The sequence below is a fragment of the Calonectris borealis genome, chromosome 20, assembly GCF_964195595.1.
Source record: "Calonectris borealis chromosome 20, bCalBor7.hap1.2, whole genome shotgun sequence".
In the NCBI taxonomy this organism is placed as follows: Eukaryota; Metazoa; Chordata; class Aves; order Procellariiformes; family Procellariidae; genus Calonectris; species Calonectris borealis.
In genome coordinates this window covers 8,923,144-8,949,848 of record NC_134331.1, presented here as the reverse complement: position 1 = coordinate 8,949,848, position 26,705 = coordinate 8,923,144, and the positions used below count along the sequence as shown (strand labels likewise).

Sequence of the window (26,705 nt, the reverse complement as noted above, 5' to 3'; positions counted from 1 at the left end):
TCAGCTCCACTCTGCTCAACTCTAAGGTCCGCACACGGGATCACCACAGCAGGGTCTGTCTTTCAGCTTCAGCCATGAGCAGAGACGCTGGCATGGAGGTTTTTGGTGAGGCTGCACCATACCTGCGCAAATCAGAGAAGGAGAGAATAGAAGCCCAGAACCAGCCATTTGACGCCAAGACCTACTGCTTTGTGGCTGACCCTGAGATGGAGTACACCAAAGGGAAGATCAAGGCTGCACAGGATGGGAAGATAACTGTTGAGACAGAGGACGGCAGAGTAAGTGCATTCCTCCTGGCCCTCCTCCCTGCCCTGCTGAGGGCCTGAGGACGTCTGCTGGGGAGGGCAAGGAACACAGAAAGCACTAGAATAGCTCAGGCAAGAGATCTACCCTGCCCTGCCCTGCCCTGACTGGGACCATCACAGCCTGCAGAGGAAAGTATTGCTCTGGATGCTGGGTGAAGGTATCCATTGGATAATTATTCTTGGTTTACGCTTTAAAGATCAGGCAATGCTCTGAAACAGGTTGGGTTGTACCCTTGCCAGTCTTAACATTCCTCAACCGCTGCTTTAACCCTTTCTCATCTAACACTGTCATATTCACTGATAAATCCCTTCCTTTACTGGTAGCAGAGCAGGCAGCTACTTTGAAAGTCCCCTTTGCATGTGAAATTATTATCAGTGTCACTGGCTGCAAACAGTTTCCTAGAGGAGCTTCCGAGCTGTAAATCTTGCAAAAACGCTGAAACGTCTTAGCAGCTTGTGTCCTGATAACTTTTGTAAGAACAGCTGCAGCAACCCAAAGAACCACCTCAACCAACATCTTGGCAGTAGGTACTAGAAGATTTTTAAGAAAGCAAATAAAGAATAAAGCAGTCATCCATTGGTTCACCCCCAGCCTCCAGCAATCGTAGTTATGTGACTGAGCAGAGGCTGCAGCAGGCCACTCTGTACAAGGACCTGCTTTTCTGGGGGCTGGATTTTTTATACCCATTTGAGCTTTTTGCCTCTGTAGTGTCCTGTAGGAAAGATTTCCACAGTTTAAAATTGGAGTATGTGTAAAGTGCTTCCTTTTCTCTGCAATATGCAGCCTGGTAATTTCAGTTTATTTTTTTCACAAGGAGAAAAAGTGAATTATTCTTCCTTGCTATGGCCATGGTTCCCTCTGCTATTCCTGACTTTGCAGACTTCAAAAGTGTCTCCTTTTCACTCCCAAATCCCAATCAAGTTATGCTCTCCTTGTAGAAAAGCTGTTTCATACCTGTGACCATCTTTGTTTCTCTTCTCTGGATCATTTCTAGTACAACTATATCCTTTCTAAGAGCTGTGATCAGTAATGAAGGTGTGAATGAAGTGACAGACACATCCTACGTAACACTCTCTTCTTTTTTCCCTTTCTTTTCTAATAAATCCTAATATTTTAGAGCTTCCTGCCTTCTTCTGAGCACTGAACTGACATTATGTTAGAAATCTCTATAGTGACTCCCAGGTATGTCCTGTGAGTAGCAGTTAATGTGCGATCTCTTGTTCTATACGGAGACTTTCCGTGAATTCTAATTGCTCAAGTGTTTGAACACTTTAGAAAAGTATTTAGGGACACATATCACAAAGTTGCTTTTGAAAACTGTGCTTGTAATGCTTGCTTTCTCAAAAGAAGCCCAAGATCATTCCACTAGTCAGGACCTGAGCTTGGGAATGGTGTTCAATCTTTTTGAATCAAATATGATAGCAGTAACACTATTTTCTCCTTGGATTGGACTAGTCAGCTTGGACCAGTTCATGGGAGCAGCAATTACAGCATAAAAGCAATGGATAAAAGCAATGGGAAAGCCATCTGGAGAAATGACAGGATTTTCAAGCTCCTTCATGGTTCAGTGTGGCCGAGATAAGCCATCTGTGTACATCTGCTTTGCTGCACATCTGCCCACACCCCCGCCCCCCCCAACATATCCACAGGCTCTGGCTGTGTGACAGGATGGTCACCCGCAATGTGAGCCAGTAGACGGTGCTATTTGGTAGGGCTAGAGCCTTTGTTTAATTAGGAATGGCAACAGGCAGGAGTGGAACAAGTCTGTTCCAAGGAAGGATTTGCTGTTGATGAATCTTGTGCTGTTAGTGTCCTGCCTCCCTGGCACTGTGCAGTGTGAATCTGAGAGGCTGAAAGGTAGACCGGCCAGCAGTTGTGCCCCTGGCTGACCTGAAGTTCATAAGCAGCAATAATGTGTAGAAAGATCTGGTCCAGCACAAATCCTGTCTGCGTGGTTGTAGCAATTCCAGGACAGTAAATTTACATCCTGTAAATTTTTCAGTGTTGTAGAGTTCCCAGCTGGCAGCAGTGTCTGCCCTGTAATAGCTATATCTTGTTTTGCACAGTTAAACAGAAAGAAAAATCTGAATCAGAGCAGCCTTACAGATGTTATTACTTCTCTGTGTTTGTGTCTCTGTGTGTACCCATGGAAGGAGCATCGAGAGTTACTGAATCAAGGTTAACTCTTTCTTTCTAAATTGTAGACGGTTGCTGTCAAACCTGATGATGTATATGCCATGAACCCACCTAAGTTTGACAGAATTGAGGATGTGGCCATGTTGACCCACCTGCATGAACCTGCTGTCCTCTACAACCTCAAGGACCGCTACAGCTCCTGGATGATCTATGTAAGTTCCCTGTCATGGCAAAGGAGAGAACCCAGCTGCCAGGAGATGGACTTCAGTGACTCTTCTATCCTATTTTTTTCCTGCAGACCTACTCGGGTCTCTTCTGTGTCACTGTCAACCCCTACAAGTGGCTGCCGGTGTACAACCCGGAGGTGGTGTTGGCCTACCGAGGCAAGAAACGCCAGGAGGCCCCTCCACACATCTTCTCCATCTCTGACAATGCCTATCAGTTCATGCTGACTGGTGAGCTTTTCTATTTTGACCAGACTCATAGAAAAAAACTGTGTCAGAAACACTGCTTCTGCCAAGTGCCATTCGTTATGTGCCACAGGCTCAGTTGCCTTTGCCATCTCTTACAGTGTGCTACCCCAATTCCTTGTTCTGTGTCATGTTGCAGATTATCTGCTTGGGCTCCCAACTATTGTACTGTGGAATTAGATGTGCCTATTTTATCTCTAGGTGATGCAAAACCATCTCCAGACAATTTTCCCTGCCTCCTGAAATAGATTTTTTATTTTTGAAGTGCTGCGCTGCTGTACTGCACATTATCTCTGCAGAACAGATAATTTCTGGCCCAAGTACTAAGCTAAGCACCATTACAGGAACCACTGCAAAGGGCAGTTGCAGTTAGATAGTCACACTATCTGGGAAGTCCCTAGTCAGCACACCAGCATGTGGCTTCAAGCAACAGCAGGTAGGTCCAGAACAGAGCTGGAAGAAATATTTTCACCAAATACATGGTTTTAGTTTGAATCAAGTCCTGTCCCATATTAAATAGTAATAGAGGTAAAGAATGGTAAAGACCGAAGCAAAGAGGAGAGTGCAGGATGGAGCAAAGGTGGAGGAGAGAAGACAAAAAGTGGAGTACTGGAAGGGGAAGAGAGGAGGAGAAAAAGACCATGCATCTTTTCAGTTTTGCTTGCAGAGATTTTGTTTCTTTCCCTTCGATGAGCACTAGGTCACAGGTTACCTGAGAACCAGCAATTTTCCCTACAGCTTCTCTGACTGCAGTTATTTTTCCCTTTGACAGATCGTGAAAATCAGTCCATCCTAATCACGTAAGTACATCTGTCACTTTGAACTTTGTCTCCAACAAAAAGTGGGCAGATAATTCTTCACTCTATTTTTAATTTCGACAGTGGAGAATCCGGTGCAGGGAAGACTGTGAACACGAAGCGTGTCATCCAGTACTTTGCAACAATTGCAGCGAGTGGGGACCTAGCCAAGAAGAAGGAGTCCTGGATGAAGGTGTGAAGAAGAAAGGCTTGGCAGAGGGGCAGTTTGGGATGTTATCAACTTGCGGCTGTGCACAGCACTGATGACAAACATTTACCTCAAAATATGAAATATCTTTTATTAGCTTCAGCCACTCTCTCAAAGGGCAGTAAGACCAGGGGCTGATATGCAGTTAGGACCACAACAAATACAAGCCACCTGAGCTGCTACTGTCACTGCCCAGGTGTAGCTTCAGCTGGACTGAAACCAGATCTGGGGGATTGGTGTCCAGGAAGAATCAGAAGCTCCAGTTTCTGTACATGGACCAGTCTGTCCCTGTGGCTGAGAGACAAGAACTCTGACCATGGGAGAAATTCTGAATAAGAGAAAAGTGAATTATTTACCATTTACACACAGTGCTGGTTCTTGGCACTGTAGTCGAGAAGGTGCTGTAGTAACGCTGTACAGCTGAAATGAAGGGCACGTGGTTGCACATGTAATCAGGCAAGCCGCAATATAGTCACTTTTTCCTACCACATAGCCCATAGTGTTTTTCAATAATTATTCAAATATTCTCGCAGGGTACACTCGAGGATCAAATCATCAGCGCTAACCCACTGCTGGAGGCCTTCGGGAATGCCAAGACTGTGAGAAATGACAACTCCTCGCGCTTTGTGAGTTGTCATGTTTCTCTCTGCCCTCCTGCATTTCTAATCCTGTTTGCCTGCTTGTTACTTGCAACTGGGACCCACTGGGCTGGGAGAAATGTTCTCACTGACAAATTTCTTGGTTGTTTGTCAGATGCCGATGTGTTTACAGCTGTTTCATGCTTATAGATGTGTGGGCTGCAACAAACTGTTCCCCTTTATCTATCTTTGAATATCTAAGATAATTCAGACTGATTTGGAAGTGCTGTCACTGAGATTCAAGAGAGAAAAACACTCTGACATGTTACCCTCAGAATGCTGCACTGACCACTACCTTTTGTCTGCTTGCCAGGGTAAATTCATTCGTATTCATTTTGGTACCTCTGGAAAACTGGCCTCTGGAGACATTGAGACCTGTGAGTAAATGAGGTGGGCTTACTGCTTTACTATAAAGTAAAGAAGAGCTTGACAAATTTATATGTGCATACATATTACAGACTTGCTGGAAAAGTCAAGAGTCACCTTCCAGCTGAAAGCTGAGAGAAGCTACCACATCTTCTACCAGATCCTCTCCAATAAGAAGCCTGAACTGCTTGGTAAGGACAGCCATCACCTGGTGACATTTTACAGTAAAATCAGTACGGGAAACTTTTCCCTAAGTATGTCAGCTCAGTGATGGAGGGTCCAGTGGCACCTGCTGGCCACAAGCACCCAGCTTCCCCTTTTGGCAGGTGCCTCAGGCTGTACAAAGCACTGAAGCTTTGGTCATGTGCTTATTTATGTCATCTGCATTCCAGCATCAACAATGACTGGGTTACCAAAGCTGTACACAGCACTTTTATCTCTGTATAACGGTGTTGCACTAGGGGCTACTCCACCTCCAATTTATCTTCCCTGGGTAAGTTCTAATGCAAACTGTGTGCAGGTGAGGTGCGGGGTGGCAAATTTACTGTGCCTTACACCTTGCTGTTCTTGCTGATGTGGAAAGTCCAACTTATATGGGCCAGATCCTGTGAATAATCTTCAATGGAAAGGTGAGAAATCCCCTGGGTGCCAGATGGCCAGATACCCTGATCTACAAACCATCTATCTGAACTCTTTATCATATGGGCAAAAGTTCTTCCCTGTTTCCAGTATAGCCCCTCCAGCCTTTTCCCCCTTCCCACTGCCATGGCATACCCTACCCATGCCCTGCATCTGTCCCAAACCCTTTTGCCACACACTCAACTACTGCACTCATCCTCGCCCCATTCCCATCCCTCCCAACTATCCACAGAGCATTTCCCAAGGTGGAGCTCCTACCCCCATCCTCCCACTATGTGCCCTCCCGACATTTACCACCTCCCTCTTCCCTTCCCAGAGAGACTGCCGTGTGCCAGGGGACTGCATGTCTGTACAGGGACACAGACAGATTTATCTTCAACGTATGGAGGGCTTCCTCTCCTGCACGCTGCGCAACCCCACTGCACATCTGCACGCCTTCACTTCTGCTCTTGCTCTGCCATAGGATTCAGGACTGAAAATGAGTTGTGAATTTTGACCTCAATTAGATGGAGATAAACATAAATGTTTGTATTACTTATGTGCACCAGCACACAACCCCAGTGGTTGCAAGGGGCGTTCAGGATGGTTTAGTATAAGTCATGTATGAGGATAAGCACATATAAGTCTTACCTAAAAGTATATTTCTTAAAAGCTGTTTCTTTGGATGCTTGTTCCTTGTCTGCCAGTGCTGAATGTTCAACTCCCAGTTCACATCGTATTAAACTGGTAGGACTGAGAACCTGTCCAGGACTTTCTGCTCATCCGGTGGAAGGCAGATGAATGGCTTTAGTCTGTCTTTCTTGTCTCTTAATAGAAAACCAAGAGTTTGGGGATACAGAAGCAAAAAGAGCCTGTGAAACCTTGCTGAGCCGTTGTTCCATTTTCACTGCCAGGATCTGGCTCTAACTCCTTCTTTTGCCTTTCAGAGATGCTCCTCATCACAACCAACCCGTTCGACTACCCCTTCATCAGTCAAGGGGAGATTTCTGTGGCCAGCATTGATGACCAGGAGGAGCTTGTTGCCACAGATGTGAGTACATTTAGCAAGGAGAAACAGTATTACTTTTACCATCACCACCATTACAATCAGCTGATCTATCTGGTGTGCAGGCAGCCATTGACATTTTGGGCTTCAGCCTCGATGAGAGAATGGGGATTTACAAGCTGACAGGGGCGATCCTGCACTATGGGAACATGAAGTTCAAGCAGAAACCACGTGAGGAGCAGGCAGAGCCAGATGGCACAGAAGGTAATACCTTCATGGCTTGGAGAGATGTATTTCCAACTGTTTTCATACCATTTTTTACTAGAAATGCAAGGAGTCTTCCAGGAAAGAAGCAGTTGTTCCTTGATGAACATAAAAAGGAGGTTCAACCTTCAACTTACCACCTCCTGTAGCGTCACTTTCTGCATCCACTTTATTCCTGATGGCTCTGCTGAAGGACCTTGTGCCTGGGACATGTTACTGTAGTGTTCGCCAGTTTCTGGTAACACATCTAAACTTGTTCTGCTTGGGTGACATTGTGGAGAAGCGGCTCGAAAGGGAAAACACTCTGTTGTTCCATCACCAATGCACTCACTGGTTTTACCACACCTGTTGGGGCTGCTGTAGCCACTCAATCATGAGGACTAGCCCTACAAGGCTGTTTTGAAATGTAGATGAGAACGTTGGTCAAGCTTTGTGGATAGGGTAAAGCCAACCAGTTTGCCAGGTTTCGGAGTGAGCTCTGGCTGGCTCCAACGCATTCCGTAAAGAAGAAAGTCTTTCAGCTTTTTTTTTGTTTTACAGAGGCTGACAAAGCAGCATACCTGATGGGCCTGAATTCAGCAGACTTGTTGAAAGCTTTGTGCTATCCTCGGGTGAAAGTGGGAAATCAATATGTCATGAAGGGCCAAACAGTGGATCAGGTGAGTGTCAGGGAGCAGCAGGGACCATCCTCTCCCTAACAGACAGGGGTGGGTGTAGGTCACAGCTGAGGATGGTCAGGACCATTAAGGCCTATTAGTGCACTTTGTGGGCTGACAATATGTGTGCATGGTGGAGGGGCATTTTATTCTGGTGATGCACTAGCAGTGCCCTGACACAGCTGTGTGAACCATCTACCTGCAGGTGCACCAGGCGGTGAATGCTATTTCCAAGTCAGTCTATGAAAAACTCTTCTTGTGGATGGTGACACGCATCAACCAACAACTGGATACTAAGCTGCCAAGACAGCACTTTATTGGGGTCTTAGACATTGCTGGCTTTGAGATTTTTGAGGTTTGGTTTTACATAGCACTCTCAGACTTCTGGCTGTCTTTAAAAGCTTTTTTTCCGTTCGTTTGACTTTTCTGACCTGTCCTCCTCCTCACCCCAATGCAGCCCTCAAGAACAGGGCAAATCTCTCTGAAGCTGCTTCTGCCTTTGTAGATCCATCACCCCCTTTGTAAGAGAAAAGAAATGGCAGAAGCATAGCCGTGAAGCTGCTGTCTCCCTCCCCACAGAATCTGTATTTAGTGACATTAGGGTCACCCAAAAACATTGCCAATGTAGGCCACATCAACCATGTGCTGCACAGCACAACTTTTCTGTAAGCCTGGACCACCCATGATATATCTTTTACACTATTATCAAAACCCTTCAGGGATAGTCTGGCTGACTTTGTCTTGACATCTCTACGAAATAAATTGATTTGAGTCAGTTTAACAATATTAACATATTTACTCAAATATTAGCTCAACAGCTTTGAGCAGCTGTGCATCAACTTCACCAATGAGAAACTGCAACAGTTCTTCAACCACCACATGTTTGTACTGGAGCAGGAGGAGTATAAGAAGGAAGGAATTGAATGGGAGTTCATTGACTTTGGGATGGACCTGGCTGCCTGCATTGAGCTTATAGAAAAGGTGAGTTTCTTATGCAGCTTGTGCAATCACACAAATCAGATCTGGAAGGGGTTCTCGAGAGTGTTTGCACTGAGTGCCTTCAATACACTCTCTCTGTGAAGCTTCCAGGTCTCCTTACCTCCTCCCTTCCTTTAAACATAACCCTTGTGATTAATTATCCACTGACTGGAAATTGCCTTCTAAAAAGACATTGCTTTTATTTCTCTGTTCTGTCTTTCTTTCTTCCACATTATTATAAATTGTCATTTCATTGTCATATTTATCCCAGTTGTCTTCTGTCTTTGCATATTGGTTCCTCCTCAGGTTTTCCTCTCAGTTAAATTCAAATGTTAGAAAGCCTCATATCTGCTTGCTTTTTGCTCCTTCTGGGTAAGGGGAAGTCACTACTGTATTCCAAGAAGTTACTGCAAATTTTTGCTTGGCTTTCTTTGTTTTCCAGCCAACGTCTGGGTAGTTCAAAATCCTATTTATGAAAGCCTGGTGCTTTTGAATATCTTGCCAGCTGTTCACAAAAAATCGTGCTTACCTGCTCCTCCCAAGCTAATTCTCTATAAAATACCTCCTGTACTTTAATTTTAGCATTTCTTTCACTCCATATTATTATAACTTGAATTCATCTTATTTGAAAACACCTTTTTTCTATTCAGCCTATGGGTATCTTCTCCATCCTGGAAGAGGAGTGCATGTTCCCCAAGGCAACTGACACCTCTTTCAAGAACAAGCTCTACGACCAACATCTGGGCAAGTCTAGCAACTTCCAGAAGCCCCAGCCTGGCAAAGGCAAAGCTGAGGCCCACTTCTCCCTGGTGCACTACGCTGGCACAGTGGACTACAACATCTCTGGCTGGCTTGACAAGAACAAGGACCCCCTGAATGAAACTGTTGTGGGACTGTATCAGAAATCATCTATGAAAATTTTATGCAATCTTTATGCCGCCTTCGCTTCCATAGATGAAGGTAAGATCAGAGGATCAATGTGTCCTGTGTGGCGTTTCCAGCTGTAGCTATCATCTGACTTGAATCAGTGTTGAGTCGGTATTCATGCTCTATGTATTAGATGCACAATTATAATGCTGTTAAAGGGATCTACAGCAGTACCTCAGTTGGACTGTCATCTCATTTTCCAGCTGAAGGTGATGGTATTAAGAAGAAAGGAACCAAGAAAAAGGGCTCTTCCTTCCAAACTGTCTCTGTACTCTTTCGGGTAGGTGTGTTCTCTGGCACAGCATGGACCAGCTGCAGAAAACGCTGAGAAGGCAGTCCTGTCAGACCTGTCTGCACTAGTTCACCATTCCCACTTTCTCTAGGATGATGGTGGAGAAAGGAAGTCATGTGCTTTGATCAGGTTGCACAGTTTCAAGACAGCCCAAAGGCTTGTCTTGGCTTTGACCTTTGGTGCTAACAGCATCCTTCTCTTATTTGCCTGTAATTGGCTTCTTCCAGGATGTGTCTCTCTGAATACAGGGCATTGTGTGGCAACCAGTGCCTTGCAGTCAGTGTGGGCAACACAAATTGCATGTTGCAGCCCCTTGATGTTGCTGTGACACGTCTACATCCTGGGGCCAGGAACAGGCTCAGCCCTTCCTGGCAGGATGAGGAGGGCAGCACCCACCTGGCTGTGACGTGGGGCATACTCAGAGTATGTCATTATTGCATGAGATGATTAAAGAAATGCAATGCTAACAAAAACCATCCTGTAGAGCAGATGACTTCTGATGTCATAGACAAACATTGATTTTGTGGCTCAATTCTCTTTTAAATATACATAACTAATATATCTAAGTAATAAAAACAACAAATCAGCCCATTCATTCATTTGATCAACAGTTCATTTGATCAAGAAAAAGCACTATTGGTATCCTGGAATATGTTCATTTCTTTCCATCCTCGTCCTGTTTAATACCTCTCATGATTAGCTTCTAACCACTAAGGACACATTTTCATTTTAAGACAGGAGGAAAGTTTATCAATTGTATCTACTGTTAGTAGTTATTTACTTTGCTGATGCCTATACAGGATTGTAGAATATTCACTGAGAGAGTAAGGAAAAACTTCTGAATTTTTGTTTTTCATCAGAGTCAAATCATATTGAGAATATTTGCATTATGTCTTGAAGTAATATAGAGATTGCAAATGATCTCTTTTTTTACAGGAAAATCTAAATAAGCTGATGTCCAACTTGCGAACAACTCATCCTCATTTTGTGCGTTGTATCATTCCCAATGAAACAAAGACCCCAGGTAATTCATAAAACATAAATTAGAAATGGGCAGAAAGACCAATTGACCAATGCTAGAAAAATCAATATATCCCCATGTTGCTCTGTCATAGGCCTGATGGATCACAAGCTTGTTCTGCACCAGCTGAGATGTAATGGTGTTCTGGAAGGCATTCGAATCTGCAGGAAAGGATTTCCTAACAAGATTTTATATGGGGATTTTAAACAAAGGTCTCTAATAACATTCTTGTGCTTGCATCGAACCCAATTCATTTGAGAGAAGAGTCTTGCTAAACAAGTCAATGATACAGTTCTTAGGAAAAGACTATTTTAATATTTAACAACTATGGAAAGTATGAAGACATATCTAATAGCAGGATATGTGTGGACAGTGCCCACCCAAATACCTTCCTGAATACTGTATGCCAAAACCTACTTTCACTTCATTCATGTTCATCTGAATGTTTGGGTATTCTTTGCTTAAATTACCAAATTTGACACAAGCATGTTTCAGCAAAAATATGGAGGGTGGTCTATACCACATCCTATATTTAACCACTATCTAGCGGAAGTTTGAAGAATGTTGTTTAAATAATTCTAACTAGAATGGTTTTACTGAAAGGAAATGAACCCCCCTCCATGGCAGGGGGGTTGGACTAGGTGACCTTTAAAAGTCCCTTCCAATCCAAACTATTCTTTTCCATGATTCTATGAAATTGTGTCAAACGTGATAGCACTTTTTTGATGAAATTACAAGCTTGACTGGCAAATGTAGCTACATTAACAAAACAGACTTCAGCAGGACATCTAAATTAGTTCCACATGGCACTCTCATTTTGTACAGAGCTAACATTTCTACATGCTAACATTTCTATAGCACCTTAGATACATTAATTTATAGATTAAAAAAAAAAAAAACAACCAAAACCAAACAATTTTAACCCAGGAACTGCCATGCAAATAAGACGTCTATAAAGGGTTGCTAAATTTAGGGCAACGTATTTAGATCATCTGCTTGCTGTATTTGAACAAAGGCAAATGTAAGGTCAGATCTCTAAGAATGAAGAAAGTACACCACACTTACAGCACTGAAAAGGGTATCCTGGAGAGCAGGGACATTGAAAAGGGTAGAAGTGGCATTTTGGGCACTAACTGAAGACGACTTCCCAAGGCAGTGATGTGGGTGGGCAGATTTGTGTATGGGTAAACAGAGGCATGCTGAAAAGAATAGGGGGTGGAATAATCTCTCAGCGTAGGATTAGGAAGTCTGTTGGTAGATACTATGTCTAATTCTGGTTTATATACTTCAGGAAGAACGCAAGAAGCTGGTTCAGAAAAGAGCTACAGGATAAATGTGAACTCAAGTGCAGTGAGAGATTTAAATCAAACTGTTTAACTCATGAAACTGTATGTTAACAGATGATTTGTTTGTGTAGAGAACCTACAAGTGTAAAGATTTCTGAATATGCAGGAACCTGTAATCTAAAAGACAGAGTCAAAGCAAGAGTCCAAGGGTGGGACCTGAAAAAGGATGTTGTCAAGGTAGAAGTGAAGTATACCTTTCCTACAGTGAGGGTAAATAGCTTATCTGGGACACTCTCAAGGTTTGAAGGCTTCAGATAAGATTGAAATTTTTTCTTTTTAAAAAATATGTACTAGATTAATCACAAGATGGGGGCTGGGTGAGCAAGGCACTGGGAGGACTGTGTGCCTGTGTTATACAGGAGGTCAGATTAGATAATTGCAGCAGTCTCCCGATTCTTAAAATCCATTAATTTTTTGAATGTACAGCTAAGCCAGTGAGCTGGCCCCCTAGATTAGTGTAAATGACTATGACACAGATGAGCAGAGTCTCTCGGGTCCAGAGGACACACTGTCCATGCCCTCAGTCTCAGTGAGGGATGTAACACATGCTGGGAACCTACTGAACTGACCTGCTTCTTACTGGTTTGTTATTTAAGTCTGGAGTTGTGAGTCGGACTCAGCCTCCCTCTGTATCTTCAGTGACAGCTGTTCTTGTAGCATCCTGTGCACTAAAATGATACCGATAAGCTTTTTTCCTTTATATTGTCAGATACTATCTTCTGAATGCTGGTGTGATTCCGGAAGGACAGTTTATTGATAGCAAGAAGGCGTGTGAAAAGTTGCTGTCTTCCATTGAGATAGATCATACTCAGTACAAATTTGGACACACTAAGGTAAACATTTAGTTTTTGCACACAATGAGAAATCATTTATTGCATTAAAATGTAAGCCCAGCAATGACTGATCTCTGTTCTTTGATTTCAGGTGTTCTTCAAGGCAGGTTTGCTAGGTGTCCTGGAAGAGATGCGAGATGATTGCTTAGGACGACTGATCATTCAGACACAGGCTTTATGCAGGGGATACCTCAGGAGACTTGAATTGAAAAGAATGTTAGACCAAAGGTTGTGTCTTCTGCAAGGTCTCATTTCTCAAAGATGTGCTTTTTTCACAGTACTGATGGATCGCTTTGATTTCAGGGAGTCCATTTTCTGCATCCAGTACAACATCCGTGCATTCATGAACGTCAAGCACTGGCCCTGGATGAAGTTGTACTTCAAGATAAAACCCCTCTTAAAAAGTGTGGGAACTGAGAAAGAAATGGCCGTCATGAAGGAAGAGTTTGAGAGAATGAAAGAAGAACTGGCTAAATCAGAAACCAAGAGGAAAGAGTTGGAAGAAAAAATGGTGACTTTGGTGCAAGAGAAAAATGACCTGCAGCTGCAAGTACAGACTGTACGTAATTTAGAACCATTTTTGGCTCCTCCATGAGTTTTGTCTGAGTGTTCAGGAAAGGGCTGAATGGAAATTCTGTTATTTCGTGTTCCAATTGCATAATGAGCAGGTGATTTTTGCAAGTGTCAGTTCCAACATGTGACAATGAAACACATTTCTGTTTTCTATAAAAAGGAAAATGAAAATTTGGCTGATGCTGAAGAAAGATGTGACCAGCTGATCAAAGCAAAATTCCAGCTGGAAGCAAGAATAAAGGAGGTAATGGAAAAATGGGAGAATGAAGAGGAGATAAATGCTGATCTGGCAGCCAGAAAGAGGAAACTGGAGGATGAATGCTCTGAGCTTAAGAAAGATATTGATGACCTTGAGTTAACATTGGCCAAGGCTGAAAAGGAAAAGCATGCCACAGAAAACAAGGTACTTTTTATTTCTGCTATTTGCATGTTTAGTAATAGTTGCTCTGTCTATATATACAATGTAAAGGTGCAGTCAATTTGAACAATAACACGGTATTGTATAAGGAAATTTGTGGGCCTGGTGTTAAGTTTAGTCACCTCTACTGTGCAGGAAAATCAACCCATAAGCATACAAAAATGCATAAAAATGAAAGTTCAGAATTGCTTTGTGTCTTCAGAAGGGTTGATATATAAGCATAGAGATTGTATAGTTTGATTATATAATGCAACTAATTAAGTCTCTTTAGTAGTCTAGCAATGAGTTTATTGCCTTTGTGTGATCACTAGCCTATATAAAAGCCAAAATTATTAGTCACCTTCAAGTATTTTGCCTTACAATAGGTTAAAAATCTAACTGAAGAAATGACAGGTTTGGATGAGACTATTATGAAGTTAGTCAAGGAGAAGAAGGCCCTGCAAGAAGCCCACCAGCAGGCACTGGACGACCTGCAAATTGAGGAGGACAAAGTTAATACCCTCACCAAAGTCAGGATCAAGCTGGAGCAACAAGTGAACCATGTGAGCGTGTTCAACACAAGGAGAAGGGGCAGATTCTTCAGATGTTCCATCAGTCATCTTTAAATATGTTTCTGTTACAGGTTGAAGGATCTTTAGAACAGGAAAGAAAAGTTTGTATGGATCTTGAACGAGCAAAGAGAAAGCTTGAGGGAGACTTGAAACTTGCCCGGGAAACCATAGTGGATCTGGAGAATGATAAACAACACTTAGATGAAAAATTAAGGAAGTATGAGAAAAAAAATCAGTGACAAATTTATTATTTAACGGGATATATTTTCTTTTCATTAAAAGAACATTTCCTTCACAGGAAAGACTTTGAATTTAACCAGATGCAAAATAAAATTGAGGAACAGCAGAATTCAGTTATTCAATTGCAGAAGAAGATCAGAGAATGTCAGGCAAGAGACTTTATGTAACTACTTCATCATTATTGTTTGCTTGTTTAAACTGTAGTAGCATGCTTGTCCACAGTTGGTCACTGATAAAAATCTCTGACCGAGTCACAGTAATTACCTCAATACGTTTGCAATAATTTTCTCCACAACAGAAAGCTGTTATCTAAAGTTAGTATGAGTTGATCCATAGGTCTTTTCCTGTTGGTAAGTCTTCGCCTACAATGCCAAAACAGTAACATTCAAAGGGACTTTATTTTGTTTATAGTCTCCAAAACAATGGGCTTGGTATTCTATTATGACAATTATGTGTTAACCTAAGCATTGAATTATCTGTTCCCTTATTAATTCCTGATGTGCTGTTTCCTCATTATATAGGCCCGTGTTGCAGAGCTGGAAGAGGAGACCATAAGTGAGAAAGCGATGCGGGCAAAAGCAGAGAAGCATTGTGATGAGCTGGCTAATGAACTTGAGGAAATCAGTGAAAGACTTGAAGAGGCTGGAGGAGCTACCACCGCTCAAACCGAACTTAACAAGAAGCGTGAGGCAGAATTTCAGAAGATGCGTCGCGACCTCGAAGAGGCCACTCTGCAGCATGAAGCCACGGCTGCCGCCCTGCGGAAGAAGCATGTGGACAGCACAGCTGAGCTTGGGGAGCAGATCGACAACCTGCAACGAGTGAAGCAGAAGCTGGAGAAGGAGAAGAGTGAGCTGAAGATGGAGGTTGACGACTTGGCCAGTAGTACAGAGGCCATTACTAAGTCCAAGGTGTTTCTTTAGAAGTGAAATACTTGAATTGGCAATATTTCTGTCTGGTGGGAATTTAATGCAATACAAACACGCATTCCACTTTCTTACTCTCTTTCAGGCTAATCTGGAAAAAATGTACCACACCCTGGAAGACCAGATGAGAGATATGAAAGCCAAATTTGAGGAAAACCAGAGAAATATGAATGAGATGGTGATACAAAAAGCCCAACTCCAGACAGAGTCCGGTAAGGAAGGCACAAAGATCTGCTGAGGGGATATTTTTTCCCTTCAGTAGCAGAGAGACCCTCTAATGCAAACTATGAGTGAGACCTAATTGTTCCCAAAGTGCTATTCTACTTCCAGACTCATTGGTACAGGCACAGACAACGTTAGAAATAAATCAAAGGAAATGAGTTCATGAGCGACGCTTTAAAGTTCATATGCCAATTGCAAGCATTATTTGCTTAGGTAAATAATTCCCAGAATGATGTGACATAGCTCGCTGATTCCATGCAGGGGGACTGGGAATTTGGGACAGTCCCAAATGATTTGAGCAGCCTGTTAGAACTGCACTTTCTCCTCCAAGAATGCCCATGTTCACCGTGCGTACGGTATCTGTGTGTGTGCTACCCTCAGGAAGCTTGTTACTGCTCCCATGCAGACTTCTTGGAACAGTGTGAGTGACAAGCGTGAATGCTCCTTGGTCTGGTTGACTGCAAGGTCAGACATCTCAAATTAAAATGGCACTGAACTGGCTTAAACTAACCTTCTGAATTTTAGGGATTTTACACAATAGCAGATCCGGGAGTGCTGACATATACTGTTCTAGCAGCTGAGCTGTAGGGCTACACCTGCCATGAAAACCCTTTTTATGTGAATTTATACGAATTTATGTGAATGAGCTCTATAGGCACATCTGTATGTGGATGCAGATATAGTTACAAGGACACAGCAGACCAAAGAGGGCATAGCATATGAAAGTCTCCCAAAATCTGGTAATCTTCGGAGGCTAGTGGTCCTGATGGATCCACAAGAACTGCCAAACTCAGAACACCAAGACCTGCCAAATCAGCCCAAGTCCACTGGCAAACACCAGCAGATCGGGATGCAAAAATGAAAAAGTGCTGCTGATCTGCAGGAATTGATGGAGAATTAGAATGGGAGTCGGGAGAAAACACTTATTGGGATAATACATATGAATGGAAAAAAGAAGAGGAGGTGGTAATAGCAGCATATACAATGACTACTACCACCATCCCACGACAGAGAGGTACTGCAGATCAAACTAGTCTTGTTACATTAGAAGAAATGACTCCAGAGGATGTAAGACAGATAGCTGCAGATCTTGGGCCACTGAAAGAAAGTACAGTGGTGGGTTGGACTTTTAGAACCTGCTTCAAACATTTAATAAAGTAGGAATGAAATAGGTAAACTGTTTAGCCTTTGTGCTACACCAGCTTTTAGCCAGGTTAAACATCATGCACCAAGGGATCATTGTATGGCCTCCTTGATGATTGCCTGAAGTCAAATTGCCCAACAGATAGGTAAGGCAAAAATGGCATTGGCAGCACTAACATTAATCCGTAAGTTGGGAGACAATGGGGTATCACTCAGATATGGGCAGGACAAAATACCATGTGCCGGTCACCCAGTCCTGATGGAGCACAAGTAGCTCTGGTCCTCTGGCAGCAGCAATGGTTCCAGAACAAAGGTTCCTTGTAACACTGGGTGCCCAAACGCACCGCACTATATATTGCAAATGCCTGTGTGGAAAAAAGTAGGGAAACCTACCTGGAATCAGTAGGAATATTACTAAGTATTATGAAGTGGTTTTAGGAGAAAAGGAAGAAAAGGGAAAAAGGGGAAAGTTCCCTATGCGGGCCAAGCAGGACCAGAGTCTTACAGTAACCCAGCACATGAACAGCAGAGAAGAGGAAGTTTCCAGAGCAGAAGAATAGAGAAAGGAGAGGTCAAGTAAACATTGGTAACGGGTAGGAAAGCAGAAGAAATTACTAAACCTGTGCAAAGCAGTGGAAAGTATTAAAGTGTTTAGTAGAAGATACAGTAAAATGGAATGGTAAGAAAACACAGAATAAGCTAGAAAAAGTGATACAACTTGAAGAGAAGCATCTAGACCTAGAGACAGGATTGCCAATTTCCCTAATGTTCTTTTAAAAAAGGATGTCGGTATAGAAGAAATTTAGAAGGGATAACAAAAAAGAAAGGAAAGGAAAGGAAAGTTTGAAACTGTAGAGAAACAAAGCACTTATGCACTTAAGTAGTTAAAGCTGAGAGAATTGTGGGTTAAGCATGTGGAAGTCTGAATGAACAATAGAACTTATGATTAAAGCGGAATAGGAGTAATGTTGAAGGAGATAGAATAGCTAAGTGTTGGAGGAGATATCTGTCTCATAATTTCATTACTAAACCCTGCATTAGTCTTAAGAGTAAAGATGACATGGTAAAAAAAAAAATGCAATGAGAATAGTAAAATAAGAACGGTAAGAGTATATACACAAAGGTAACAAAGGTTGATGAGATAAACAACATGTGATTCTACTTGTCTGTTACTGGTTATTATTTATATAAGAATGTTTTCAGGATGCTTAATCTGGACAGTACTGGAAACCTGTCTTCTCTTGTCACAGGTGAACTAAGCCGTCAACTCAAAGAGAAAGAAACTATAACATTGCAATTGTCCAGAAGCAAGCAGGCAATTATACAGCAAATAGAAGGACTTAAAAGGCAGCTAGAGGAAGAGATCAAGGTAGTGCTAACTACTGAACACATGCTAAGGCTTCAAAATATATCAGTTAATTTAAAAAACACTTTTGGAAGTTTGTAAGTATTGTTGCCTACAGTCTAACACAATAAAATTACTACTGGGCAGAATGTGTACAGTGAGCACTGTGTTTAAGTGCTTTGCTAAGGAGGTCTCTGACACGTTAAAAGTGGTTTCACTTTTGGTTAATTTTTTCGCATGTTTTTTAACTTTAAAACCATGGTCTATGTGATTTCTTTTGCTTCTATAGCCCGAGGGAAGAAAAGGTACAGCATATGCCAAGGTGAGAGAATCAGTCTTGGTCTTTTCTAGTGGTAGAGCTGAGAAAAGTTGGTTGTAGCTGAAGATAGCTGCCTGAACACTTATAAACCTCTGGCCCGTTGTCTTCTGCCCAAGCTGCGTGACATGTTTTTAGTGTGCAAGGTCATGGGGTCACCTGCTGGTCACAGCTAACATAAATACATGGTATTATGCGTAATTTTTAGGCCAAGAACGCCCTGGCCCACGCCTTGCAGTCTGCTCGCCATGACTGTGACTTGCTCCGGGAACAATATGAGGAGGAGCAGGAAGCCAAGGGGAAGCTGCAGCGTGCCCTGTCCAAGGCCAACAGCGAAGTGGCCCAGTGGAGAACCAGATATGAGATGGATGCTATTCAGCGCACGGAGGAGCTGGAGGAGGCCAAGTACATGATAGATGAACTGTCCCGATGTTATGTACATTGTGCAGAACATAGACCTACTTTTAGTAGCCTGACCTAAATTATTTTATTGGGGTTTCCATATACACTTAATTAAAAAAATGACTTCCGATATTGTACTCATTAAATTATGTATATAATACATTGATTTTTTGAATCATATGCTTGTTTTATTTATATTCCTTAAGGAAAAAACTCTCTCAGCGTCTCCAGGAAGCAGGGCAGCAGGCGGAGACTGTGAACTCAAAGTGTGCCTCCTTGGAGAAGGTGAAGTTGAAGTTGCAGAGGGAGGTGGAAGATCTAACAGTGGACACAGAGCGAGCAAACAAATTGGCAGCTGCCCTTGACAAGAGACAGCAGAACTGTGATAAGGTGATAAGTGAGCACAGTATCTTTCAAGTCTAGCCTTCCTAGAAGGCCAAACGAATACACCCTACTTAAGTCAATACCGAAATCAAGTTGAGTCTAACAGGTATAAGCTCCTTTAGAGCATGGCAATAGGAATTTGTCCTGTTTTCAGAAACTGTGGTGTTTATCTAGTACAGAAAATAGCCACAAATAAAATAACATTTTCAGTACTAGCAGGGGAAGAAACATGATATCTTTCAGGTCGTGGCAGAATGGAAGGGAAAGTATGAGGAGAGCCAGCTGGAGCGGGAAGCTCTCTCTAAAGAATCGCGCTCGCTGAACACAGAGCTTTTCAAAGTGAAAAATGCCTATGAGGAAACCTTAGATCAGCTTGAAACAATCAAACGGGAAAACAAGACTCTCAGGCGTAAGTGTTTGGCTTTGGTTTCCCATCTGGTTCACAGTCCTACCACAACAAGGCATGCTCTACAAGCATGCACATGTCTGCACAAGGTACACTAAGTTATAGGACTCTGTCAATAATCTCCTATTAATGGAGAATATAAACGTCTCACCAAAAGTTGTCAAGCAAGTTTGTAAAGTGACTAAGCTAATAAAGCAAATGTCCTGGCTCTCCATTATCTGCTGCAGCGATGTAAGATCAAGGGCTTTTAGGTGCCACTCCCAGATAAAGGTGGTGGCCTCAAGAGGCTGTACAGCTTGTGAAACCGAATTTTACAGATGCACTGTGAATGTATAATGACAAGACTTACGGTGTTACCCTGATGGCTATCCAGAGACATAAACACAGGCAGGTATCTTCCAGGCTCTCTGTAAGGAGGGCTATGAAATCACACCAATGCCCCTCTGTTTATGTCATCCTGCATAAGTTGGCCGTATCTGGTTTTATCTATACAGGCATACACATACACATATACAACCGTGTACACGTGTATGTATGTGTATACATATGTATACATGCAGGTATACAAAAGAGGTGTTGAACACAGTCACAAAGCATAGAGTTCAGCTTCTCTGGCTACCACAGGCTGATGTCATTCTTATCTCACAGAGGAAATAGCTGATCTGACTGAACAAATAACTGAAAATGGCAAAATGATCAGAGACCTTGAGAAAGCCAAAAAGCAAGCTGAAGTAGAAAAATCTGAGCTGCGGTTAGCTCTGGAAGAGGCAGAGGTGAGTTATTTTAAATATTACTGGAAAAAGTAGAGAGCAGTATGAACAACTTTCTATTCTCTCTGCTGAGCAGTGGCTGTGTGCAAGGTTGATTGCCACAAACTTTAGGAGTTTGTGTGAAGTCACTGAGTAACATCACAATGATTATGTTCTCTGAAATGTTACTTTTGTGTTTGTTTTTCCCCTTTTTCTTTTAAAGGCAGCTCTTGAGCATGAAGAGGTCAAAATCCTTGGTGTCAACCGAGAACTGACTCAGATTAAATCAGAAATCAACAGAAAGATTGCTGAGAAAGATGAGGAGATCAGCCAGTTAAAAAATAACCATCAAAGGACTGTGGAGACAATGCAGGGTGTTTTGGATGCTGAGATCAGGAGCAGAAGTGAATCCTTAAGGCTGAAGAAGAAGATGGAGGGAGACCTGAATGAAATGGAGATCCAGCTGAGCCATGCCAACCGCCAGGCTGCAGAGGCACAGAAACACCTGCACAGCATCCAGGGAGTTCTCAAGGTCTTGGTTTATCTTTCTGGTTGATTTATTTTTAAGCATAGTATCTGAGAAATCCATTAGGACAAAATTGGCTCTTCATGTTTAGAACATGCAGCTGCACTTGGACGATGCTCTCAGGACACAGGAGGACCTGAAGGAGCAGGTGGCCATGGTGGAGCGCAGAGCAAACCTACTGCAGGCTGAAATTGAGGAGCTACGGGCAGCCCTGGAGCAGACAGAGCTGTCAAGGAAAGTGGCTGAGCAGGAGCTTCTGGATGCCACTGAACGTGTGCAGCTCCTCCACACCCAGGTAGTTTGCTTTGCTAAGACAAACGTATTTTGGGGTCCAGAGATTCACAGAGTAAGAATGAATAGTAATTCATGGTCTTTATGTGTGAGAGACTAAAGACAGACACTCAAAGCCTCTCTTTTTCTTCTTCATAGAACACCAGCCTTTTTAATACAAAGAAGAAGCTTGAAACTGATATGGCACAAATCCACACTGAGATGGAAGATATTACTAATGAAGCAAAAAATGCTGAAGAAAGAGCAAAGAAGGCAATCACAGATGTGAGAACGTTACTGTGTTTTTCTCCTCCAATATTCAGGGCTTCCCAATGGCATTGCTGCTGGGAGTTAATGTAAATACTCTTGTCAGAAGTTGGACAAAGAACCAGTCTGTGGGCCTGGTTGAAGAAGCTATGTGTCAGAGGAGGATTAGAGCAACAGGGAACTTGTCCTGCTGACAGATGAGTTATTGGGGCTGTTGTCATCATAATGAACTAAACCCACATTTAGTCAGTCTAAAACAAATAACTTTCTCCAGTGCTGCATGAAAATGTATACCAAAAAAATCCTGCAGTATTGAAACCAGTAGAGTATCTAATGTATTTAAATATTTATTTTTTCAAAATCCTATTTAAGAACTTTTCAAATGAGAATTGTGAATTTCCATTCAAAATTGGTGCTATATCCTCCTGTGCAAGGCCAGTGAAGCTCAGCCAGGCGATAGAGCTGCTGTATCACGGGATCCAACCTGCTAATGATTTTTGATGCATAGGATCAAAACAAAATCTTAGCAATTAAAAACATTATTTGGAGTTAAAATAGAAGGAAAACATCTCCACCTGCTCATAAAAATGAAAAAGAAAAAGATCATTTGTATCCTGTTTGAATAAAACAGAAATGGAGCATTACAATGAATTATACACACACACACATATATTTTTATACATATATAAAATTTCTAATGCCATTGTTTTATTCTCACATTTTCCAATTTAGAATTTTTCAGGTATTTTGCTGCCAAAGCAATTTGTTGAATTTCACATTATTTGTAAGTAATGTCACTCAATATTTCACCAAAATGCTTAATTTGATTGTGAAGGAATCAAATGTTTGAGAGCAAAATATATCCTAGTTTTGCCTTAAATAACATAGACTGTTTTAAACTATTTTCTACCTTGTAACACTAGCTATTTAGGCTATTGTGGCAATAACAGGGCATGCACTAAGGTGCAGAACACAGACTCCATCACACTCCATGTGTGTTATGCGGAGAAGCCTTTCAGCTGTGCCATGCCCTGCTCCCAAGCCTTGCTGTGGCTCCTGCTCTACCCCACGGCACCTGGGTGTCAATGAAGGTCACAGTAAGGACCACACAGTGGGACAGAGCATTTACCCTTTCTGTCGTTCCAAGCTCTGCGTGTGCAGCCAGGCAGATTTTTTTCCCATCCTTTTTTCTGCTATATCCTACCATGTTTCTGCTGCTATCGTGTCACAGGAAAAAACAAAGCAGGAAAAGCAGTGGGAGGAACAGTCAGCAGGAACCAGGAATAAATCCTCAGATGGTGCACAGCATGCACTGTTCTTTCACATTCTTCCAGTTTCTTGTGTCATCTCCCTTCCAAGGCAGCCATGATGGCAGAAGACCTGAAGAAAGAGCAGGACACCAGCACCCACCTGGAGAGGTTGAAGAAGAACCTGGACCAGACAGTGAAGAACCTGCAGCACCGTCTGAATGAGGCCGAGCAGTTGGCACTGAAGGGAGGCAAGAAACAACTCTTGAAGATGGAGGCCAGGGTGGGTACCAGCACTGAACATGGGTGTCAAAGATACCTTTCTTCTCCGACTCCTGTGTGAGGGCTCAAGCCAACTGTTGATTGATTCACCAGATCCGCGAGTTAGAAGTTGAGCTGGAAGAAGAACATAAACAATCCGCAGAGGCTATGAAAAACATCCGCAAATATGAACGACGTGTCAAAGAGCTTACTTTCCAGGTGGGTATAAATAAAAAGCAAATCTTCTGATGTTTTGTCTCCCAAGGACGTGTAATTGCACATTCCCTTTCCACAGAATGAAGAACACAGGAAGAACATGATGAGGTTACAAGATCTGGTAGATAAATTGCAGATGAAAATCAAATCCTACAAAAGACAAGCTGAGGAAGCTGTGAGTCACTAAACTGAAGCAAATACTTATTTAGCATTTTCTGGGACTGTCAGTTTAAAAGTTGGCTCTGTGCCCCAGCAGTTGCCAGATGGTTTTAGTTCCTTTTGTTTTGCCATTTCAGGATGAACAAGCCCGTACTAATCTTTCCAAATTCAGAAAAGCACAGCATAAGCTAGAAGAGGCTGAGGAAAGGGCAGATATTGCTGAGAGTCAAGTAAACAAGCTCAGAGCTAAAACCCGAGAAGTCCCATCTACAAAGGTAAGCCTTTATTGCAGGAGGCACGTGTACAGTTTGTACTGTTTGCTCAAGCAAGTCAAGCAGTAGATTTGTGCCTTGCCAGTGGGTATAGCCATCATTCAGAAAGGACAGTTCTGGAAGGAAGGGACTTTGAAGAAAGGCAGAGAGAGTTGGGGTTGTTCAGCTTGGAGAAGAGAAGGCTCTGGGGAGACCTTGTAGCAGCAATATATAAAGGGGGCTTACAAGAAAGACAGAGAAAGACTTTTTACCAGGGCCTGTAGTGACAGGACAAGGGGCAATGGTTTTAAACTGAAAGAGGGTAGGTTTAGGTTGGGCATAAGGAAGAAATTGTTTATGAGGGTGGTGAGACACTGGAACAGGTTGCCCAGAGAAGCTGTGGATGACCCATCATTGGAAGCATTCAAGCTCAGGTTGGATGGGGCTTTGGGCAACTTGATCTAGTGAAAGATGTCCCTGTCCATGGCAGGGGTTTTGGACTACATGATCTTTGAAGGTGCCTTCCAGCCCAAACCATTCTGTGATAATATGATTCTATGACTCTAGCATTTCAGGCTCTGGTGCTGAGCATGAGCCTTCTGGCTAGTTTCATCACATTCGTTTCAGATTTGAGAAACTGCCTCATAAAGTGAAAGTAATGATAGCCAACCTAACTCTGAACATTCCTAAAACAACCTTCATGTGAGCCTTAGGCAGAATTAATGTTCTGATTGAGAAATACGCAGCAGCACTGTGTCCTTAGCTGAGCTTCCTGGGCAGTTGTCTATCTCCAACCCAAGACACTTTGGTACAAGATCTAGAGCCTGTTTTTCCCTAGTGTGGTCTGAGCAGATGTAACACCTTTTGACTGCACTAGTCTAGCTCAGTTTGTGGTTGGAGGTAAAATACCCTCAGTCCACATTTCGGAAAAATTATTAGTGCCTAGAGCACGTATCCAGGAAATGGAGACCCTTGGCTCCAGGCTGCCTTCTGCTTACCCACATCATCCTCTTACTCATACAGCATTTTAACTCTAGAAGAGACACTATGGAGAACGTGCTTTCTCCTGAAGGCTCTGGCCTGAGACTCAATAGACAGTGTTGGTTCTGCCAGAGGCTGGTGTGCAACTTTCAGTGAGTCACTTAATGTCATGCTCCAGTAAAAGGCTTTGACTCCTCAGTGCTTGTCAGGGTATCTTGCTGAGACCCCACGGGAGGCACTTGGAAGGCTGAATCTAGGTTCCTGAGCAAAGTCTCTAGACATGGTAATACCTTATAGAGGGAATGCTGAATCTCTAATTGAATTGAAAGCCCAGACAAGGGCAAGATTTCAGATATCTCCTATTGGGTATCCCCAGGTAAAGGCAGGTTGAACATGCTGACTATGGGCAGCTCTCTCTGCAATATGCTATAGTTTTAGATTCTGCTTTGAGGTGGTGATACTGCGCAGTATATACTGAGCCTGGGCACCTGGCACGAGTTCTGGATTCTGCTCTGGGAGGCCTAAAAGTTAGGCATTGTAATGCCTAAATCTTGTAATAGATCCAATGGATCAATAAATCCCTTTACTCCCTTCCATGCTTTACATTCACTTTTAGAAATGCTGGGATACTCCTTGTCCCGGAGGATGGGGGTTGTTTAAGCACTGCAACAGTACAGTAGCACTTCAGGAAAGCCAACAGATCTCCATTTCAACCCATCAGTCCAATCGCATGACATTTGATGATGCGTGGTCTTAAGGGTTACAGACACTGCTACATTGACCTGGGCCCAGCTGCACATCCTAGCTGGATGGTACATTAAGACAGATGATTTTAGGGACCAAAAGACTCATCTTGACGTATGTGGACTAAACAAAGCCTCTCCTTTCCAGGTGGTGTTAGGAAGTGAAAAATGAGCTTCCTCTGGGATAACGAGAACTTACACAAAGTATCTTTCCAGCTGTGGATTTGCAGTAGTTAGGGCTACACTAGGAGGAAGTATTCTTCCATGTGCTTATGGACACAAATATTTTCTGTCACTCTGCTGCTATACCAGTGTCAATAAAGTAGATATCTGCAACTTCAGATGCTCCAGATGTTGATGTTCAGGTGAGAGTCATTTTCTTTCTAAGTTAAGCATAGTCAAAACTGTGGGGAAGCAAGTCTTACTGCTGCTGTGATCATGTTTGAGCAATTTTGTCCTGACCTTAAAATCTAGGTGTTTGACAGGCTTCCTCCATACCTTCTGCTTGAAAGCAGATATCCTGACTTTGTTAAATGAAACTGAGAATAAACTACTGTATGAGCAGATGTGGTATGTCAAACATGCAATGTGAACAAAATTACAGCATTCATGCTTAGTTTCACTGCTGTATCTCTGCATAGGAGAACAAGACTGGTCCAGCCTGTGAGCGCAGTCATCTGTGTGCATTACAAATCAAGTATTTCTAACCTCCTTGTAGTCAAACTGCACTTCAGAAAGTTGGCCCACTTCTGAGCTATCCAGTTTGCAGCTCTGAGCAGAGGAGGACTTGAACTTAGGTGTCTCACATACTTGTTACATTGGAAATAGTTATCAAATGGTCTGTAATGTTAGCAGCAAAATCTGAGTAGCTGCTTGAAGCTTATCTCCCCAGTGGCAGTGGGCACCATAATTCTGCTTGGTATTTCCCAAGAGAAATACATGTTCAGCTACTTTGTGGTGTATGCATGATATAGTTGAAACTGCAGGATCTCGGGTAATGAGAAAACCCAGATACTTTGGCACTGGTGAAGACTGCTGAGGAGACATACCTGGCAGCACAGTCAGGGCTAGAGAATGAATGGGATACCTTTGTGCAGACATCCCAGTGCTCTGAGAAGATGAATTAGTTTGTGCATGGGTCAAATAGGATGCTGACACTGTTGTGAAGTTCCAGCTGACTGCTTCATGTCTGTGTGCCTAGGAAATGGATCCAAATGGATCTCACTTTACCTGGCTCCAGGACACAG

The 26,705-nt window shown here is 42.7% G+C and overlaps 1 protein-coding gene across 1 annotated transcript; it reads left to right on the top strand.

Moving 5' to 3' along the window:
• On the top strand, positions 1 to 26,021 carry LOC142091030 (myosin-3-like). Its single transcript, XM_075169751.1, has 39 exons — positions 1 to 278; positions 2,511 to 2,654; positions 2,741 to 2,897; positions 3,685 to 3,712; positions 3,794 to 3,902; positions 4,451 to 4,543; positions 4,869 to 4,932; positions 5,014 to 5,112; positions 6,487 to 6,590; positions 6,671 to 6,809; positions 7,350 to 7,468; positions 7,671 to 7,820; positions 8,276 to 8,446; positions 9,094 to 9,403; positions 9,574 to 9,650; positions 10,599 to 10,686; positions 10,778 to 10,895; positions 12,739 to 12,862; positions 12,954 to 13,090; positions 13,166 to 13,421; positions 13,596 to 13,838; positions 14,219 to 14,395; positions 14,476 to 14,621; positions 14,703 to 14,793; positions 15,166 to 15,555; positions 15,656 to 15,782; positions 18,186 to 18,304; positions 18,805 to 19,001; positions 19,205 to 19,388; positions 19,626 to 19,791; positions 20,437 to 20,561; positions 20,761 to 21,069; positions 21,155 to 21,358; positions 21,493 to 21,618; positions 22,960 to 23,130; positions 23,223 to 23,327; positions 23,404 to 23,499; positions 23,621 to 23,758; positions 25,607 to 26,021. The coding sequence occupies exons 1-39, from the start codon at positions 75 to 77 to the stop codon at positions 25,628 to 25,630; spliced, it is 5,829 nt and encodes a 1,942-aa protein (XP_075025852.1). The 5' UTR covers positions 1 to 74; the 3' UTR covers positions 25,631 to 26,021.
• Positions 26,022 to 26,705: the final 684 nt, after the last annotated feature.

Coding starts and splice junctions, on each gene's coding strand:
- LOC142091030 (XM_075169751.1), top strand. CDS start 75: ATGAGCAGAGACGCTGGCATGGAGGTTTTTGGTGAGGCTGCACCATAC. Junction 13,091..13,165: donor AAAAGAATGTTAGACCAAAG/GTTGTGTCTTCT, acceptor CTTTGATTTCAG/GGAGTCCATTTTCTGCATCC. Junction 23,131..23,222: donor TCTTGAAGATGGAGGCCAGG/GTGGGTACCAGC, acceptor TTGATTCACCAG/ATCCGCGAGTTAGAAGTTGA.